Raw genomic sequence first — 20,654 nt, 5'->3', positions numbered from 1 at the left:
TGTGCTGATTTACTTTAAGTTCACGCTGTTTCACATTAATTCTCAAAACTGATACATTCTCACAACACTTACCCAGTATTTTTTTGCAGAGTTTAAGACTTAATTTGATCCAATTAAGAGTGAATAGGTATACATTTCTAAACCAATTACACAGCACAAAATGATCTCGGAATAACTTCTGATTTATTACGGGCTCTGAAATAAGTTGGTGCATGTTTGCTGTTTGCCTTCTGGAAGCGATCTGTGGGGAATGCACAATGGCTTCGTTTCATGCTTCCAGCTCGGACATCTCCTCAGTCATCTGAGTCTAGGAGCTTGTTTGATGCATTCGGAGGCGTGCCGAGCCGAGCCGAACAGAGCCGAGCCGGGTCAGGCTTGGCTCCTTATATCTTCATGTGATCTCGAAGGGAGGTGTTTTAACTCGGTGAGGAGGAGAGGGGGGGGAAATAGTTTGTCAAGATCCATCCCAGCAGCAGTTAGGAGCCGACCTTCTCCTCCACGGAGTTGCCGGCTCGTTGGGATATTTTCTCGTCCGTTGCGCGGCTCCCTCCGTCCGGAAAGTGACGAGCTGCAGATCCGATTATGGGAGACGCTCAGTCTGCGCCACGGGAGGCCAAAAGCGATGCAGCAGCAGCGGAGGAGGAGGAAGAGGAGGAGAGCGGGGAAGTGAAGGATGTGGAAACCGGACAGGACATCGACGACAAGGTATAGCGTCATGCTTTCTCCCCGCATCGATAAGTTCTGCTGGGTACATGCGTTCGTGTTAGGACCTAGACGCAGGGAATTCACCTGTTATGAACTGCGCGGAGTTTCTTTCTTTTCACGCAGAATGGGGCTGGTGTGTGTAAAAAGCAGAGGAAGATGCTGAGGCCGGGGGGTTTTCTGCTGGCAGGACAGCACAGATGCTGCTGCAGAAAAGAAGGGAGGGAACAAAAAGCTCTTTCAAATTGAGAGAATTAGTTGCACTGTAACACTGAGGTGTGTAGAATTTTATTTTTTTTTGCCGGATTGCCAAAAACGAGCCCACTTTTGCTCGAGTTTCAGAGGACGGACTTTCATCTGCATTGCTTTTCGTTATGATGCGGTAGTTTTGGATTTCCTGACTGGGGTGGGTCGGTGGGACAAAACTCTTAGAAGAACAAAAGTAAAAGCCCGAGGGAGGGATAAAATTCCCTCTCTGCTGCACTCAGCAGAAAGCAACATCGATTATTTACGTGCACCATCATTACCTGGTCAAGATGGGCAGGAAGTCCAACATGATGCACTGCTGCTCTGAGAGAGTGAGGTGAGGCATGGACACCCGACACGTGATCGCGTCATGTATAGCAAAAGTCTGAATGTCAACAAGAACAGTCAATCCACAAGCCTGGTTTATATAAAGCAGTAGAAATGCCATCAGAACCCAACGGAGCTCACTTTTGGAGTCTACAGTCACACAGGGAACAAGTGGAAGATGGAGGTCTGGCCAGAGAGGAGACTAAAAATGATCCTTTTTAGCCCAGATGCTAACAGCCCTGTGGCTGGCGGACCTCCATCACCTCTAGACCACCTGGAACACCACATCTCAACCATAAGATGTGGCTCTGATAGTAAGAACGGCCTAGTCAAAGGGTTTACACACTTTAAACCAAAGAGCTATTTTTTCCCTCAGTCCAGCACCACAAAACCTGCTTAGAGCCATTAAGATTACACCAATTTAAAAAAAAAAGATAACTTTAAATTTGTAATAAATATTTACAACAGCAAATTTGTTGTGATTTTGAAAGAACCGTTACCTTATTTCTATTTTTAAATTTTAAAATTAAGAAATAAACTTTTTTAAAAGAGGACGAATACCTGGGATTGATGGAATGTTAATATTTGTGGATTAAAAAAAAGAAAAAAAAAGATGGCACATAATTTCCAACCTAATGACATGAAAAAAAACATCTACAAAATATTACAGGTGCTTTTCGTGTCGTTCTGATGTGGAAAATTAATGCATAAAAAAAAAACTATAAAACATGTAAAACTTGTATTTGTTATCGTATTTAAGAATGATTGGTTCTTTATCAGTTTAATCAAAGTTATTAGGAGTAACTAAAATAATTTCCAAAGGAAAACTTGTAGATCCAGAGACACATTTTGCAAATCCCTGGCCTAGTCAAAGTAAGGACAATTGGGAATCTGTGGCAGAGCTTGGAAACTTATTTACAGATGCTCTCTATTGTACCTGACTATAGTGGAGGACTACATCTAAAAAAGGGAAAAAAAACATGCTAATCTAAGTGTTCTGCACGACGCCTTCAACTTTATTTACTTTTACAACTTTTATAAATAAGATGCAACAATGATTGGAAAAGATGTCCGTCATTTCTCTTGGTAAAAGCATTAATCAAACCATTAGTTGGTCATGGCAGCTCATACTGAGTCCAGTTTCTCCTGCTGAAAGGAAGTTGTTCCTTTCCAACATCAGCAAAAGCTTATTCAGGAGGAATTGCTGCAACGCCAGTGACACAATGTAATCAATGACTTTTTAACAATCAGCCTTATTAAAGTCATTTAACTGCACTATATCATAACTAGGATCAAATTGGTATCTGTATGTATCATTGGATCAATCCTGGCACAGGTGTCAAACTCCAGTCCTCGAGGGTCATTGTCCTGCGGGTTTTAGATGTGCCACAGGTACCAAACACTGGAATGAAATGTCTTAATCACCTCCTCCTTGTGTAGATCAGTTCTCCAGAACCTTAATGACCTCATTATTCTATTCAGGTGGTGCAGCAGAGGAACATCTAAAAGCTGCAGGACAATGGAGTTTGACAGCCCTGAATCCTGGAATATACTTCTGTATATACATTTGGTCTTTTCATGTGCTGTGAATTGGCGCTGAAATTTCATAGCCTAAAACATTGTTAATGAAATTTTTTTTTTTTTTTTGCTTTGTTTTCTGAACTGTCCAAAACATACATTGAGAGACAAACAAGCTCCAAATTAATGAAAGCAAAAGAAAATCTGCCGAACCGTCAACCACAGGTCAGGTGCTCGCTTGTTGTTGACGTTGAGTGTCTGTCGCCATGGAAAAGAAAGCTCTAATCACGTTGTGGCATTTGATCTTTTGGCATCTTGTAATTCTCTCAGCGGTTTTGCCCTGCATTTCCTTAATCGTCCTCGAGGATTACTTGGAAGACCTGTTTTGACATCAGCAAACAGTGAGAAACATCGGCTCTGGAAGATTGGCCAAATATGTTAGGACGTCTACATCTATCAACTCGCTGACAGCGAAGTTTATCCTGATTTATTAAGGGAATGACCTCACTCTAGTTCAGGGGTCTCAAACTCGCGGCCCGCGGGCCAACTGCGGCCCTCGGGACGATAGTTTGTGGCCCCCACCTTAATATGAAAGTTTAATGTTAGTGTGGCCCGCGAGTTTGATATGATTGGCACTTTTCAGTGTTGTGTGCGGAGCTGAACTAACTTACCAATCACAGTGCTTCAAATGGAGCTCATTGACCCGCAGTGCCACTCTGAACTCAAAGCCAAGTTCAGGGAGGTGAGTGGAAAAGCAGACAAGCTTGGGCAATTTTTGAGAGAATTGCCACCCAGCTTCCCTGAGTTTTCCCGAATGTTCAAGCGGACCATGTGTCTTTTTGGGAGCACATACTTGTGCGAAAAGCTCTTCTCTACCTTGAACTTCAATAAGTCCAAGTACAGGTCCAGACTTACTGACGAGCATCTTCAAGCTCTACTTAGGGTCTCAAATGCCTCCTCCCTTAAGCCAAATGTGGCTCGGCTATGCGAGAGGAAGCGCTGCCAGACCTCTAGCAGTAAGAAGTAGGCAGAAGAAACAGTTTATAAACTGTTATATTCATAACAGTTTATGTTCAATGTTCCATTCATGTTCAGAAAGTTAAAGGTTAAAGAACTGTTAATACAGCCATTTGAATCTGAATTAGAATAATTACATTTATCTAGTCTTCTATAGCTGCTGTGTTATTATTATTTTTATTTTATTTATTTATTACTGATTTTTTTTTCTTATGAATTGTTAATTTATTTATTTTTTTATCTTATTTTGTTTAAAAAATAAAAATAAAGACATTTGATAACATTGGAATGTTTTTGTAAGAGCTTTTCTTGTGGAAAACCCGATGCGGCCCAGCCTCACCCAGACTCTACCTCCATCGGCCCCCAGGGAAATTGAGTTTGAGACCCCTGCTCTAGTTGGACATGTGTTGCTCATTCTCTAAACCCTGCTCAGACCTGCTGCACTAATCTGTCTCAGGGTCTTGAGATTTAGGCTTTTAGGATTGTTAACAGAAAGGTCACAGTCGCCACCATCCAACACTAACCGGATTGTATCGATTGTTCAGAAAACACGACTTAAGACGAAAGAAATACCTGGGATTCACAAAGGGAAAGTTATTGTTTTCACCCTATGATCAAAATGTTTGTGACGTAAATGGAGAATAATTGAAGCTGACTGCGGATTGACTGTTTGCTGAATTTTATGTTAAAACTGCCTCCACCATGATGCAGATGAGACCGCTTGTTGACTTGCACAAAGAAGGTCCTGGGTTTGAATCCCAGCCTGGAGTTCACCCGTACCATCTTCCTCCAAGTCCAAAACCGTTGCTGTTAGGTTAACCGGTTACTCCAGGGTGAGTGTGTGAATGGTTGTTTTGCCCTGTGATGCCTCTTGCCCAATAACAGCTGGAGATGGACAACAGTACTCCAACAACCCTCTAGGGAAAAGTGCGAATGGACAGTTGGTGGATTTTATAATCTACTACTAATCATATAATTTTGTGCTTTGCTTCAGGTTCTCAGAAACAACGGACAGATCTCTGATATCAACAGAAAAGCAGAGCTGAATGGTCACTGTGAGGATGAGATTGGCATTGAAGGTGAGGAATCCTAATTTAAATACACATCAGGCCGCATATTTACATACACCGACTTCAAATCAGACTAAGTCTTTTGAATTTTTGGGTCACTCAGGATTACATAAACTATTTCTGTTTGCTAAATGTCAGAATAACAATTATTTTTTTCCTCCCATTTTCTCTAGATTCAGGTATTTACATAGAGTTTCTTAATACGTGGCAGAACAGTTTGTTGTAATTGTTGCCCAATTCTCCCGTCTCCTGGTGTGTCTGAGTCATCTTGCCTGTATACACCTTTCAAGGATCTGCTTAAAGAAATCTTTAGGGGATCACTCCAAATCACAGACTTTCTACTTTTCACGTCACTTTGTAAATATTTTCGTGGTATGATTAGGGTCATTGTCCATTACGATTTTTTAAACTTACTTACTGAGTCTTGAGTGGTTGCATCAATGTTTCCACATAATGTTATTTTCTTTAAAATACAATATATTTTGAAAAGCATACCAACCCTTCTAAAGCAAAACACCCCCACGACATTATTCTTGATATTTTGGCTGATTTCATTTCATTTTTAATTAGATAAGATTTATTTGTCTTTGTCATCAACAGATTACAACGAGATTGAGATTTGCTTGACTCGAGTTAAAGTGCAGGTTATGTATATATACATAATATACAATATACATATAGATACATAAAAAGATAAAGAAATAAATAGTACAAAATGATAAATAAATAGACATCTGAAGTTCTTATGCCTTTGAATTTAGCGCCATGATTGTATGGTATGCAAGAAATAAGTGTTTGAAGTGTGAAAACACACAATGAGATTTACCTCCAATTCACCTACAGAAAGTAGCTGATCATCACATGTGCTTACAGTTAACAGGTTACAATTAGAGACAAATATATGAATTTAGGAGACATTTCCTCTGGTCTCTTGAAATTATGATTGAAGTGTTTAGTCATAATGACCACCGTTACATTTGGAAGAAAAAGAGGTGATAAATACACCATCCCAACCACGAGGTACGAGCAGGAGCGCTGCCAGGAATCTTGGGCCCCATGACAAAAAGTTTTAATTGGGGCGTGCTGTGGTGGCGCAGGGGGTCAGCACGCCCCACGTTTGGAGGCCTTAGTCCTCGACACGGACGTCGCGGGTTCGACTCCCGGTCCCGACGACCTTTGCCGCATGTCTTCCCCCCTCTCCTCGCCCGCTTTCCTGTCTGCCTACTGTCACAAAAATACGAGCCACTAGCGCCACAAAAACTCTTCGGAGAAAAAAATGGAAAAAAGAAAATGTTAATCCCTCTCTCTTATCTCTCTATACTTTGAAAACCTAACTTTATTATTTTTCATAGCAGCACAGTAACCGCCGCCGTCGTTCTTGTCTTGTACTGTCTGTTGCTGAACACCGTCACCGTCAAGCGCTCCAAGCAGGAACGGACCATTTCATGCAGATCCAGGGGGGTTCAGGGCAAATATGTGCTTTTGGTCTGGGAGGGGTAACATTTGATTTTTACTGCTAAAACAATTTTAGAAAACACAATATAATTAATTTTGTAATTGACAGGGACCCATTTTTTTAAAATTTCTATGAACAAGAAAAACAACCAAACACCCCCCCAAAAAAAAACCAATTATGGAGGGCCCCCTGTTGGTCAGGGGCCCTAGAAATTGGCATAACTTTTTCCCCCCTATACAGCGCCCCTAGGTAAACGGGTGGACCTCACAAAAATGATGACAATATGAGGACAGGATATGGTGGAAATATCAAAGCAACATCTTCAGACATTAGCCACGTAATCAAAGCTTGGGCACAAATTAGTTTTCCAAATGGACAATGATTAAACATACTGCCAAATTAGTAACAAAAGACAACAAAGTCAATGTTTTGGAGTGGTCAAGTGCTAAGATACCATCATCCAAATAGCTTCACTTACATTATTTAAAGAAAGTCTGTTATTTTTCTAACATGTAGCAAATAAATATAATTTTACAAAAAGGAAAGTGTGATTTAACATTAGTTAGTGAAGAAAATTTATGGAGTTTCAAAAATATTCAAAATCTGAAATTTGTCTCAGCAGAAAACTGACTGGTGTATAATTTTCTTCTATCCTGGTTCAGCTGCCATTTGTCCAGACATAAGAGTTTCAGAGCCACCAAAAGAAGAAGAGACACCTTTAGAAAATGAGGACATTAATCTGGAGAAAGTGACTGAAGAAACTGGAGATGAACAGGTTGGACACGATGATCTGATCGAAATGGATGCCAAGCAGAATGACATCAATGAAAGTTTCAGGAAGTTTTTCAGCAACATTGGCCTGAAACTGACAGTAAAGAGAGGCTCCACTGACAGAAGTCCAGTGCCAGTAGACGTGACGGAGGAGGAGCCGCACAAACCAGAAGATGTTAAGGCTGAACAGCCAACGAATGAAATAACTGAGGAGGCTCAAGAAAGCACAGATCTCAACACGGCAGAGGAGGCTGTGGATTCAACAGTGTGCCAGACGCTGACAGATGTTACACCTAATGATTTTCAGGAAAAAGAAGACGAGAAAACAACAGGAACCAAAGAGGAAAATACATCCCATGATGAGGGAACATCTTCACCTCTCAGCGAGGATGTTACATCGCAAGAGGACCCACGTCCAGCATCCCCAACTGGGCTTGACGAAAATGCAAGTCCATTTAAAAAGTTTTTTACAACTGGAATCTTTTCCGGTCTGCGAAAGAAAAAGAAGCTTGAAGATGATGAAGTAGGACAGAAAGAAGAGGAAAAGGCGATCCAGGAGCCATGTGAACACCACCATGAGGAAGACGTTGCTCCAAGTGAGAAAGAGCTGCATGAAGAGAAAACTGAAGAGGAAAAGCCAATCACCAAATCAGCTACAGCACCATCTATTGTCGTAAATGAAATCACCAACTCTCAGGAAATTGTTCAAGAAAGTCCCCTGAAAAGGCTTTTGTCAGGCTCTAGTTTCAAGAAACGCGGCAAAAAGCAAAAGGGCAGAAAATCCAGTGACACAAAGCTCTCCGACTCTGGAGAACATGTTTCAGATCAGCTTCTGTCGTCAGCAGAGTCTGCAGACAGCAAGAAAGAGGAAACTCCTGCAGAGGTGGTGAGTGGGGAGGATGGGGCTTGGTTTTCATTCAAAAAGCTTGTAACTCCCCAACGGAGGAAGAAGTCATCTGTGGACCATGAAGAGGGGCCAATTCCAGGTTCCAAAGATGGACCGAAATCAGCTGAAGCAGAGCAAATATCAGATCACAGCACAGAGGAAGGGAAAAGGAGAAAAGATTCGTCTGTGTCATGGGAAGCTGTGTTGTGTGGATCTGGAAGAAGAAGAAGCCGGAAAACATCAGACTCTGAGGATGATATGCCTCAAAATAGTGAAGGTACTAAGCAAAATGGTGGCTCTAAAGAACCACTGATTGGAACGTCCAACGAGATGCAGGAGATTCTGGCGTCATCCCCAAAACAGACAGGAAGTCCTCCTGAGGAAGACGAAAGCTCAACATGGAGGTCGTTTAAAAAACTTGTCACTCCCAAAAAGAAAGTGAAGGAGGAAGAGGAAAGCACCATCGAAGCTGGCCTAGATGATTCTGCCTTTTCCATAAAGAAACTCCTGTCAGGAAGAAAAACAAGAAAGTCTGTTGATGTTTCTGCTGAGGAGGTCAGTAAAGAGGTGGCAAGTATCGATGATGAGGACTCCGAGACACCTGCTGTGGTTCCACTGTCTGAATTTGATTTACCTGAAACAGAACCAATGGCAGAAAAAGAAAGTAATATAGCAAAAGATGCAGATGGTAAGCCTCAAATGGAAACCATTGAGGTCAAAGAGGAAGTCCAGATACAGGACACTGCGCCCACTGAGCCAAAAGACATCCCAAGTCATGAAGGAGCTTTAGAAAAAGAGGCTTCATCAGCCGCAACTACAAATGAAGAACCAGACGAGCTCACAGACTCAAGCAATCATCAACAGCTCAGTGATATCCCAGAGGAAGGGATCATAACAGAGACCACCCCAGCCTCAGTGGCGGAGGAGGCAGCAAAAGATGAAACAATAGCAGAGGACCTGCTGGAGATCACATCTGAAGCCATAACCGCTCCGGAGCCAGCAGACGTTACCTTGGGAGATGACACGGAGATGGTGTCCGCAGTTTCCCAGTTATCAGAGTCTTCAAAAACATCTGGTAACACAACACCTGTCCCAGCAGAGTACACCATCATGAACACAGAGTCCCTCCTGCAGCAGGTGTCTGAGACTATCACCGCAAGCCCGAAGGCAGTTCCAGTGTGTTTGGAGGAACAGAGTCCTGAAAGAGCTGTTTGTTCAGTATCACATCAAATACTTGAATCGTCTGTATTAGACCAGCCCAAATTGCTGGAAGTACACAGAGGATCAGAAGCAACAAGCATAAAGACAGGCCTCAATGCTGAAGGAATTGATGTAGTGAATGAAGTCGCAGCAACAATCTTAGCTGAGAGCATCTCTCACCTTAGTGAGGCCATTTCTACAGAAATGGCTCCAGAAGTTCCTAAAGAGGAGCTTGACACTGCTGAGCCAGCTACAGATGACGTCTGTGAGGTAAATGTTTCAGAATTACAAAACGACATAAAAGATTTGGAAATTACACCAGAGAGGCAGCATGTAGTTGAAGGTGCAGGGGATGTAGTAGAAGCAGTGTCAATAGAGAGTTTACCTGAAGGAGAAGAAGTTACAGCGACTGAAGAACTTATTACTGGTCAAATTGAAAATAACAGAACAAAAACAGACTCCAAAGAAGAATTAGTGGTAACATCAGTAGATGACAAAGAGGAAGTAGGTGAGAAGGAGGAAGATCAAACTGTGACAGAAGAGGACACTGAAACCACAAAGCAAGCTCAAAATGAGGTTAAACCTCCTGATGCAGTGGATGAGCTGGAAGAACAGGCAAGACAAGAAAAAGCTGAGGTGGCCAAAGAAGAGTATGATATTCACTCACCTGAAGAAAGGTCCCCAGAGACAATTCAATTAACCGAAACACCCTCACAGGATCTTAGTGAAGAAACCAAAGACAACAAAGAACCTCCAGTAGTGAAAGTTAAAACTGAACAAAGTGCTGTAACAGAAGTTGTAAAAGCTTCTGCAACAGAGTTGGTAGAGGATCTGGTCCAAACACTCAACACAGATGTATCAGTTTCAGAAAATATTTTCATAGCTGAAATAGACACCGATGAGTCGAAACCAGTAGAGTCACTACCTAAAGTGACAGAAGAGACAGAAAAGAAAGAGCCACAAAATGATCAGTCTGAGGTTACAGTAGAATTAGAAAGTGTTCAAGCACCAATGTTAGAGTCACAGGAAGATGCAGCAAAATCCCTTAATAAGGAAGCACCAGTGGCAGATGATATGGCAACTGAAAGAGATGCAGAAGAATCCAAGCAGGTAGAGTCTCTGATTGATGTAACTGAGGAGGTGGAGAGGAACGAGACAGAAACGGCAGCTGCACAAACTGATAGCCCCAAAGCTACAGAAGTATTAGAAAGTGCACAAGCTCCAACAACAGAGTCTGAGGAAGAAGCTGTCCAGTCCCTTCAAAAAGAAGTGTCATCATTGCCAGACCTTTCGCCAGCTGAAGAAGAAGAACCCAAACAAGTAGAGTCTCTCACTAAAGTCACTGATGAGCAAGAAGACAAAGAGGTCAAAATGGATGTAACTCAAACTGACAATGCTGAACTCAAAGAAGAATTGAAATCTGTAGAAACACGAACAGTAACATCTGAAGAGGATCTAGTTCAGACCCTTAATAAAGAGGCTGAAGCAGACATACAGGATGAAAAACAAGAGGAAAGTGATAAACCAGAAGACAAGGAGCCACAAACAGATGCAGCTCAAATCAAAGACAAATTGATATGTCCAGAAGCACCAATATTGACTTCAAAAGAAGATACAGTTCAGTCCATTAATCAGTCAGTGCTGTTGTCAGAAAACATTTCATCCACTGTAACAAATACAGAAGAACTTGAATTGGTAAAGTCTCTCTCTGAAGAAAATGAAGAACAAGCTGACAAAGAGAGACAAAAAACAATTCCTACACTGGAGTCTTCTGATGCTACACAAGTTTCTGATGTTAAAGGAGCCACTGACGTTGCACAAGAACCCACAGACAATGTTCAAGAAGACATACAGGCGTCAGAAGAAAGCAGAGTGGAGGTTCTAGAAAAAGATGCAATGCCTACTGATACCATACCAAAAGCAGAAACAGTTGAAGAAAAGCCAAAAGAGGAACCTGAATGTTTGATTCAAGGAACCATTCAAGTGGAGGATGCTCCTGAAACAGAGAATGCTCAGGAACCAGAAGCTGCTGCAGTTCCACCAGATGCAGTAGCAATTAGCTCTGTACCATCTGATGTGGAAGTGATACATGACACTTCAGCATTGGAAACCATCACAAAAGAACTAATTATTACAGAGTCAAAAGAACCTCCATCTGTGGAACTAGAAGGTTCGCCTCCTAGTCCACAAGATATTGCCTCAGATTTAGAGACGTGCAAATCAATAACTGCACCAAGTGATGAAGAAAGTAAAACTCAGGAACCTGAAACGCAAACATTACTTCAAGATGTTCCACAGCCAGAAGACATTGCTCCGGAAAAACCAGAGGGGAAAGATGTACTGCAGCTGGATCAGGAAATTGATACGAAACCATGCGATGCTAAGGTTGAGCGTGAAGAAAATGTTCTTGAGAATGTGGAGGAGTTACCAGCACTGACAGCAGTTAACGTATCCTCAATTAATGAGGAGGCAAGGACTGCCAAAGTCCTAGAAAGAACAACATGTCCTGAGGAAACCAAGCCAGTTTGTATAGACCTGGTTGAAGTTTCAGAAGAACCTAAAAGTGAAGTGAATCTCTGTGAGCAGCAGGAGATGGTAGAGGGGGATAAAATGGGCCTACTTTCAGCTGCTGAGATAAAGGTGGCTGCAACTGATTACACCGTCATATCACAGGAAGTTATGAGTAATTTAAAAGACGTTCCAAGTGAGAGACCTAAGGTTGTGGTTCAAGAGGTTTTGATGAGTAAAATGGCCAGTGAGATAGAAATAAATGATACAGTAGAGACTGCAACCCCTTTAGTGCTAGATGACATTAATCAGGCAGCAGAGCCGAGCATTGCTGTTGTGACAATGCGTGTGCCGCCTGTGGAGATCGAGGTGAATCACAAAGTCCAGGTGCACCTGATGGATGTGGATATCAGATCAGCGCAGAACGCCGTTGACACTGTGATCCAAGTAGGCATTACAGAAGATAAGGAAGTCATTGATGTGTGCCACGAAAGCATTCAGAAAGTAGACAACCTCTCAGCCACTGCAGGAGTTGAAGAAGAAACTACTATTGAAGAAATCCAGGTGACAGTTCAAGACGTTATGCAGCATGTGACGAGTAACTTACTGGAAACGCCATCCAAGATGGCCACTCAACATGTAGAACAAGTCATTGATGAGTCAGAAAGTATGATAGAAATATGTGAGACACACCAAAAGGAATCAGTTGAGACGGAAGATGAGAAGGTGATCAATGACGGCTCTGAGATGGCCGTCAAAAGACAAGAGGAGGATGCCACTGTCATCACTGAGAACTCTGGAATACCGGCTGAGCAAGAAGGCCTTGAAGAATCCGAGGTACCTTTAATTATTCCACAAGGCCCAGACATCTCCATCGAGGATCACAAAGAGGATTTGAAGGAAGCAAAACCTGACAAGCCAGAAGTATGCACCGCAGCAAGAGATGCAAGAACAGAGGAATTAGCTGGAAAGGGTCCAAATGAAACCACCATGGAACCTCTGGCAAGTACGCAAAGACAGCTCGCTACACCTGGCAATGCTGGATTAGCAGTCCCTCAAAACACTGGAGTAATCTCATCAGTAGGCAACCTGGAGTCCCCTTCTAGCCTGTCTCTAGAGTTCAAACTGAACATACAGTTTGCTCAAGCCAAAGCCTCAACATGGCCCTCTGCTGCACCTATAGAGAGAATTGAACCCGTGAAGCAGGTGGATGTTTCTGAAGCTGGAGTTCAGGCAGAGGAGTCAGCAGAGTCTGTACGTCAAAGAGATGAAAGCAAGAAACAGACGGAGCTGAATGAGGTTGCAGTGCAGGCAACCAGTATCACAGAACCAGAAGTGGACTCACATTTAATCCAAAGGGCTGTGATTGGAAGTCAGCCAGTGCTACTGGATGTGGGCATCCAAGCAGTGGAAACAATAGAGCCGTTGGAACAAATCCAATCTACTGAAAGAGTCATCGCAGAGGTTCAGACAGTGGAGGTTTGCCAACCAGCAAGACAAGAGAAGAGAGCAGTGCTCCTGAGAAAGCCTCTGCTCTCCGAGGTGAAAAAGGGTTGGGCTTTCAGACAATCAGAGGACGAAAACGATCAAGATGTTTGGCTGGACGCAGAGGAGGACATCTATCCACAGCAGGACATGCAAACATCCACAGAAAAGGTGGATGAACGTGTCAAGCAGCAGAGTGAAAGTGAAGAAAAGGATGAAACAGAGCCTGAGCTGAAGTTTGAGATGGCATACAGCCTGGAGGCTGAGGACACAGAAAGTCAACGAGACGCGCTGAGAAAAGAAACGAGTGAAATGGAAAGTGAAGGGGAGGATTTCACTGTTGCACTCGAGGACCTGGGAACCAGTGTCTCTGCAGTGGAATGAAGCTAACACATCCCGACTCTGGGGTTAATGACAGGTAAATCTTAGTGCATTTTCAGAATCACTGTTCACTTAAGGAATCAATTATCTGTCACAAATGACTAACAGGTGCTTTCTCTCATCTTTTCCAAGGTTGGACAATCATAACAAAGGACGAACGCTCCGAAAAGCCATTGCAGTGTTTCCTGTGACATCAAGTTAATCCAGTAATATTCCCATATTTAGTGGTGAAACCATTCTTGATTTTGAACATTAATTATGACGGAGGTGTGGTTAGAGAAGTTTGGACAGTTGCCCTTCTCAGGGTGACTGCAGTGATTTCAGGTGTGAACGCATCAACCTCTCACTAAAACATGGCTGTTCTAAAGTGTGCGACTTAAGACTACTAATCATGTCCAAATCTCCCACTTTTAACATTATATTAATTTTTATTTTTATTTTTTGAAAAGTAAGTGATTTTAACAATATCTGAGAGAATTCGGAAGCAGTATTTACGTTTGTACTCCGACACTGCACACACCTTTTTTATAGACTAATGTATGTAGATACTTCGCAGCCTGTCCTATTTATGACCACATATATATTTCATCATTCAGTCTTATGTTATTTCACCTGCAGAGACTTGCGAAAGGGTTCATACTCCCTGAACATTTTCACATTTTGTTAAGCAACAACCACAAACTCAAATGCATTTTGTAAGGAAAATTACCCGTTTTTTTCTACGAATACTCTTAAAAGTGTGGAAGTCATTTGTATTCATCTCCTCTGAAACAAAACTTTGTACACTGAGCTTTTCTTACAATCACAGCTGCAACGAGTTTTGGCGTCTACCAGCTTCTAGAAACCAAATTTCTTTGCTCGTTCTTTACACAAAAGTTCAAACTCTTGACAGATTGGTTACATAGTATCTGTTCCAAGTGTGTCACAGCTGATTTAGGTCCAGATTTCTACTTGATTATCCAAACACAACAAAAATCTTTTGATCTAAACCATTCCATTGCAGCTTTGGTTTCATTTTTAGAGTTAAAACCTCCTTATAGAAACTTGCACAAGTGCCATATCTACCCTTTACATTTTCAGATGACGAGTTAAACAAAGCTCTGTGACATGTTCAGATTGTGAAATGTTTTTTTTTGTTTTTTTTTAAATAACCCTGTGCTAAACTCCACAACCGTAACAGAATGCGTTACATTTTATTTTAAGCTAGCTGAGTAAAGGGGCTGGATATAAAAGCACACCACACATTTGAGACGTATTTGTAAACAAAGTAGAAAACCATGATGTTTGCTCCACCCTACAGTTACGCGCTATTTTACATCGAGGAGATTAATACACAGCAATGTATTAATCATATTAATACAGCGCTGTGTGCGGCTGTAATGTGACAGAAATGTGGGAGTGAATACATGCTTGAATGTGGGTCCTTTACGGTTTTACGAAATGTATTACAGACCTAAACATATTTCAGATATGCTATTATATTTTATCTTGTACATAATGTCTGTTTTAAAGCTTACACAGGCTCTACAATGCATATTTGCAGTCAAAGAGAGATACCACTCAGTCAATTTCAAGGAGACAGGGAGCATGCCATATCACAGTAGAAAGGTTTCTTTATGTACACAAATACTGATTTTTGAGCCTTAATGATAATATACTTCTTGTTCCATCTTTCTGCCCAAAAGGATTATCTGGATACAATCAGCTGGAGGGAAAAAAACAACAACAAAACACACTGTTGTTTTCTTCTTTTCTTCCTTTCATTCCATGTATTCTGATTTCAAAGAATTTGTCAAAAGAGGCAAGATGTAAAACACAACCCTGAGATGCCTTTATTCATGTATCAGCAAGATTTTATTATTAAAACATTTGTTTTATTTGAATAAAATAATACCTGCACATCTCCTAAATCTCCTGTGTTATTGAAACGTCTTATTCAGCTGTCAGTTTAACAGATTATTTTACATTCAAGCAGTGCTCTACATATAAAAACCTGCAGAACAGCACTTACGCTTTTTGTTGAGTCGCCAAATAGGAGCAGATACATTCGTATAAGAGTTTATTCTTCTTTCTTCTAACACGAATGAGTCACGGGAGTAACGTTTTCAGTAAAGGTGAGTGTGATCTCATAATTCTCTTAAAATTTAAACACAAATTTAGTCAAATGCTCAACAAGTTTGAACAAAAATCTGAACAGACATTTAGCTGGGCTCGGCTCCAAGCCACCCTGAAAGGATATGAGAAAGTAAACAGTGGATGAATGGACATATTTATAAGTAAATTGTGCGTTTGAGAAGTGTCCCTTTGTTGAAAGAGTAACAAACCTAAAACTAATCGGGTCCCCTTCACATTTTACGGCAGCGTCAGTGATTCGTTGTGAAATACCAGTGTTTGAATACCTGAGCACAGCCCAGCATTCTTCCCCTGAAGTCTCTAATGTCATTCATAGATTCGCGCTTTCTGTGGTCAGCAGGTTAGAAGATCATTTTTGCGAGTTCAAACATCACCTTCAAGGAGAACAAGGCACAGATTAATCATACAGCAGTGCTTTTGTAAAACCTTTTTTTGTATTTTGTGACATAAAGCCTCTATTTAATTGAGATTTTATTTGGTAGACCGACACGCCGCAGTGCAGAAATGCGAAGTAGAGAGAAAAGCAAACAGCTTTCAAACAGCCTTTACAGCTGGAAGTGTTTGGGGGTTTTTTTTCCCCCCGCTAGTTTTGCACATCGAAAGACAGGGATTTGTACTCGAAATATTTGCACATTAGTCCAACTGAGGTTAAATTACACACAAGTGGACTCCGTGTAACAATTAGGTTACTTCAGAAGCAACTTGTTGCACTGGATTTTACTTAGGAGTCCCAGAATAGAGGGGATAAAAGACAAATCCCCTTTTTTCTCACTCCTTTGTGTTGGTATTTCAACATAAAATCCCAAAAATCTAGAATTTGTCGTTTTGACAAAATGAACAAATCCTTTTTTACTGTAAGTGACGGGGTGAAGTAAACCCACTTTACCTCAATGGTAATGAGGATGACTATCATCCACTCCAACCTTAAGCTGTGCTTTTCACTCAAGTGGCTCCTCATCAGGTCTGTTAGCTGCGTGCAATGCTCCAGCTTCTCGTTCACAACCTACAAATGACAGCAACGCAGAAAGAAGGGGGCTAAATGTCTCGCCACGGCTCTTATTCATGACTCATCCGCGCTCTGCAGCTGTATTTACGTTGACTCTGCGGTTGATGCTCAGGAACTGGCACGTCTTGTCATAGAGCTTTTCTAAGTTTTCTCGGTCCCAGTAGAAATCGGGAGTGAGGAGAAGGTCGGACCTCAGGTTGATGCAATGTCTGTCGGAAGAGCAGGAGGCAGAGAGCAAAAATGATTAATGGTCACGCCAGAGGCGGGGCGACGTTAAACGTGACCGCACAGACGGGCACTGCCTCAGTCCTGATGTGGTAAAAATAGCAAAGAAAGTGAAGAGGCTGGCGCCACATTTAGACATTTAGCCAGGCTAAATGTCTAAATGTGATTGGAAACCTTCGGCTTTCTCTTAAGTCGTTAAAATGAAATAGAAAACGAGTGAGCCGCCGTTTGGAGAAAAATCAATTTACCTCAACGTAAATAGCTCTCCAATCTTCTGCATAACCTCAGCAGAAGACAGTTTGATTCTTCTGCCAGACTTCAGCATCTAAGCAAAACAAATGACATCACATTTAGATTTTCAAATAGCTGGCATTACGTGTAATAAAATTTGCAAAAAGTGTCTCTTCCATCTTGTCCGTTGTACCTCTGGGATTGACTGAATTGACTCTACAAAGTTGTCCAAAGCCACCTCCCATATCGCCAGCTTTACTGAAAAACAAAAAAAAAAAAAAGAACTGGGAGTAAAAAGTGTGTAAAACCAAAACCCAAAGCAAGTCAGTAGCTTTGGGTTCACCTGACAGTTTGTGTTGAGCTGTCAGGTGAACTCAACACAAACGCTCACCTGACAGACAGAGAGCGTTTGAAAATGCAAATTTCTCCAGGACAGCCTCTTGTTGATCCATGTCGTAACTAAGAATGAAGTTGCCTCTCTCCAGCTTTGTGTTTCCTCTGAGGAAAAGATTTGAACGTTTTAATGAGCAGCACGCATTCAGGAACACCAACAAATCCCATCTGACGGTTGAAGCACGTCGTACTCTCCAACCGTGTAGTTGATCTCCTCATTTTCCCAGTGAACTAAAGCCACTTCGTAAGGCTGGATCTCATGATGCTCCAGTAACCTCAAAACCTTTTTCATCTGCACAAAATGAGAACAAACTCCGCTGTCAGTAGGTGACAGGATTTAGAAATCGGTTCCGTTTGGAAGCGTCAACGGTAATGTTTACCTCTTTCTCCTCGACATTCCAGAAAACAACAGAGCCTTCCCTGAAATTCAGATTTGAAACGTCAAAACAAAGATTCCCAAAACACCAAGGCTCACACTGAGAATCTGAACAGGATAGAAAACCTATTTCCACAAGAGTTTCTTCTTTTCCAGTTGATTCAAACTATAATTTAATTTTACACAGGTTATGTTTTAGACCAAGCTATACAATCTTGATGAAATGTATCGGCTTTTAATTGCTTATTCTAACATTTCTCTTTCCAGGGCAAAATGACGATACAACAAACAATTATTGATTTTACAGCTTGAGCGGAATTCCTCTCAAACTTATACCCAAATGCTCAACACAAACATGAATATGTGGCTAAATGTCTCTGAGTTTGTTGCCGGGAATGTTTTTGTAGCCACCAGCAAGATCCCAGTTGAATCCTAGCTAGAAATTTGACCAATTAAATCTCATTCAATCTGCCTTTTTTTTGTGCTTTTGAGTAACGCTCACACATTCTCAACAAAGAAACTTTCGCTACGTCTAAACACTAAATGTCAGACTGCTCTATCCTTCCTAAACCAGCGGTGATGTGTGTTTAGGTGTCCAAGTTTCGACCAACTAGTTGTGCATTTGAAATGAAGTAAAAAAAAAAAAAAAAAGTAAAGTAATCCTCCTCCGTCATTACTCCAACCATTTAGTACAATGCACCTGTGACAATGGCAGCTAAATAGCCCCTCAGCATGACACTGCCACCGCCATGCTTGACAGTTTGTGTGTCCTTTGAATTAAAAGCCTTACCTCAGATCCCCTAAACATACTTCTAGTCAATGTGGCTAAATAGCTCAGTCTTTATCTCTTCTGCCCCAGGAGGCATTTAGTCTCTCTCCCTTCTCTGCCTGATATTTCTATTATCAATATTACATAATGTAGAACTAATAAAGGCCACTGTCACCACAAAATCTAAATAAAAAGTCATAATAATGCTTGGAGGTTGTTATGTAGAATGTGTGTAGGTGAGATGTGACCTGCTACGGTCTACATTTATCTAAACATTAACAGGGCTGTATGTACATATTAGGGCCCATATTTATATGTTAGTGTATTTAAAGATCAGAAAAATACAATTAATTTAAATTTGTGAATCCAACTCTTTACCTTGAAACTGAGTAAACTTCTTTATTGTATCATCATTTCAACCTCAGTGTGGTTCTCACGAATCACGAAAGTCCACAATTAAAACGATATTCAACAAGACGATGAATGTGTTTAATATTTTCAGTGACGCCGTCACTGTCTGATATTCTAATAAAAAATATATACAATAAAGTATAGAAAGATGTAAAAAAAAAAAAAAAAAAAAAAAAGCTTGTCGTTTCTACCTGAAGAAAAAAATGAGAGCATCGTCGTCTACTTTAGCAGCGTTTTCGGTGCTTATCACCAGGACATTTGATGCATCTGAAATAAAAACAGGACAGTGAGAAGAACACAAAGCAGCGTTCCTCAGAGTCAATCCCCCTGCTGAGCTGAGCTGTGATATAATAGCTGCTTGGCTCATACCTCTTGGTAAATCTATTTCTTGAAAGCCGTGGTTTACCAAGTCATGGCTAAGTGTTGGCAAATGATACTGGTCTGCTGTTGCAAAGGCTATGCATTGCATCATATCCTGCAGACAAAATAACACCTGAATTAATGACTGAACTGGGCAGCAACAGATGGGAAAAACAAACAACCACTAACTTCATCACCTCATCCTCTTTCTTTGAAGGCTGGTTGGAGCGAGAAGGCTGTTTAGTTCTTGGTCCTTTAGGAGGTCGTTTTCCTTTGGGAGGCACTATTACCGGGTTTAAGGTTGACTTTAGCACTGACTTTACAATATTAGATGAATAAAAACGAGCCTGGTCGCATCTGCAGTTCATAGGTATCCCAGGGAGAGTTACAAGAGGAACACTATAATAATTATTAAATCCAGCTATAGCAGGATGAACATGTGTTTTATGCATGCACTGCTGGTTAAATGTGTTTAAATAAAGGGTTCTTGTGAATGTAGATGACCAGGAGTGAATCCTTGGGGTAGATTCGTTGTTGCTGGGCTTCAAACATTGGGTAAGAGTGGTTGAAGAAACAATACAGACTGGTCTGCCCCCAGCAAGCTGCCGAGCTCCCAGTCTCGACCACAATGTCCGAAGAAGCATCTTTCTGATCCAAAGGGGGGAACAGAAATAAATAAAAAATACAGAAAGTAGGAACAAGAATAAGTAAACCTGATTGGCTCAGATTATAAATAAAAATTTAAATAAGCTCACAGTAAAAACTACGACAGTTCAGAGCAGGTAATAACCTCTGAAAACGTGCTAACAACATGCTAAAAGCCATCGTGCAACATTAGCCTTTAGCTTACCGGGGACGGAAAACGCAGCGTCTCGAAACAAGCCAGAGATAATGTGGATAAACAGCGGTACGTGGTAACGGAGTGTTAAAAGAAAACCATAAACTTTCTCAAATTGTTTGACAGCAAATGTGACTGACCCAGGAGGCGTGTTTCTCCTCGCACAAACTGATGTTGTTCCCCCACTTCCTGTGTAGAGTGACGTATTCAGGTGGGTGTTGTAGGTCCAGAGTCTTGACTTGCAGGCAAACCTCACAGCCTCAAGTTTATGTTAAAACTACATGTATTATTCTAACATGGTCCTACAATGTTGAGAAGTAATGACCATATATGTGCCATATTTGT

The 20,654-nt window shown here is 41.4% G+C and overlaps 2 protein-coding genes across 7 annotated transcripts; one reads left to right on the top strand and one right to left on the bottom strand.

Annotated features, from left to right (window-relative positions):
• The first annotated feature begins 84 nt into the window (after window positions 1-84).
• On the top strand, window positions 85-13,834 carry LOC122846417 (A-kinase anchor protein 12-like). Its single transcript, XM_044143376.1, has 4 exons — window positions 85-705; window positions 4,805-4,889; window positions 6,999-13,604; window positions 13,700-13,834. Exons 1-3 carry the CDS (start codon window positions 583-585, stop codon window positions 13,568-13,570), a joined length of 6,780 nt encoding a protein of 2,259 aa, XP_043999311.1. The 5' UTR covers window positions 85-582; the 3' UTR covers window positions 13,571-13,604; window positions 13,700-13,834.
• Window positions 13,835-13,915: 81 nt separating this feature from the next.
• rmnd1 (required for meiotic nuclear division 1 homolog) lies at window positions 13,916-20,531 on the bottom strand. 6 transcript variants are annotated; one of them, XR_006373235.1, is made up of 13 exons: window positions 20,318-20,506; window positions 19,669-20,133; window positions 19,481-19,586; window positions 19,303-19,378; window positions 17,936-17,975; window positions 17,747-17,847; window positions 17,554-17,660; window positions 17,356-17,420; window positions 17,180-17,256; window positions 16,795-16,915; window positions 16,587-16,703; window positions 15,892-16,074; window positions 13,916-15,794 (listed from the first exon to the last, which is right to left on the bottom strand). XR_006373235.1 is itself a non-coding variant. In XM_044143382.1 (12 exons), exons 2-12 carry the CDS (start codon window positions 20,113-20,115, stop codon window positions 16,042-16,044), a joined length of 1,290 nt encoding a protein of 429 aa, XP_043999317.1. In that variant the 5' UTR covers window positions 20,450-20,531; the 3' UTR covers window positions 13,916-16,041. The 6 variants fall into 6 exon arrangements, 5 of the variants coding, with proteins under 5 accessions (XP_043999317.1, XP_043999316.1, XP_043999312.1 ...); XM_044143382.1 differs by having other exon boundaries at window positions 13,916-16,074; window positions 19,669-20,115; window positions 20,450-20,531; XM_044143381.1 differs by having other exon boundaries at window positions 13,916-16,074; window positions 19,669-20,119; window positions 20,450-20,527.
• Window positions 20,532-20,654: the final 123 nt, after the last annotated feature.

The sequence above is a fragment of the Gambusia affinis genome, linkage group LG16 (genome assembly GCF_019740435.1).
Source record: "Gambusia affinis linkage group LG16, SWU_Gaff_1.0, whole genome shotgun sequence".
NCBI lineage: Eukaryota > Metazoa > Chordata > Actinopteri > Cyprinodontiformes > Poeciliidae > Gambusia > Gambusia affinis.
The sequence above is the reverse complement of the archived record's forward strand: the minus strand, read 5'-3'. Positions and strand labels throughout refer to the sequence as shown.

What these genes read in the sequence shown, in the direction of transcription:
- LOC122846417 (XM_044143376.1), top strand. Translation starts at nt 583, where the DNA reads ATGGGAGACGCTCAGTCTGCGCCACGGGAGGCCAAAAGCGATGCAGCA. An exon ending in GACAGGACATCGACGACAAG is followed by an intron (nt 706 to 4,804) that starts GTATAGCGTCAT and finishes GCTTTGCTTCAG; the next exon opens with GTTCTCAGAAACAACGGACA. An exon ending in GGATGAGATTGGCATTGAAG is followed by an intron (nt 4,890 to 6,998) that starts GTGAGGAATCCT and finishes ATCCTGGTTCAG; the next exon opens with CTGCCATTTGTCCAGACATA.
- rmnd1 (XM_044143382.1), bottom strand. Translation starts at nt 20,115, where the DNA reads ATGCTTCTTCGGACATTGTGGTCGAGACTGGGAGCTCGGCAGCTTGCT. An exon ending in GGAATGTCGAGGAGAAAGAG is followed by an intron (nt 17,848 to 17,935) that starts GTAAACATTACC and finishes CATTTTGTGCAG; the next exon opens with ATGAAAAAGGTTTTGAGGTT. An exon ending in CAATTCAGTCAATCCCAGAG is followed by an intron (nt 17,257 to 17,355) that starts GTACAACGGACA and finishes TGTTTTGCTTAG; the next exon opens with ATGCTGAAGTCTGGCAGAAG.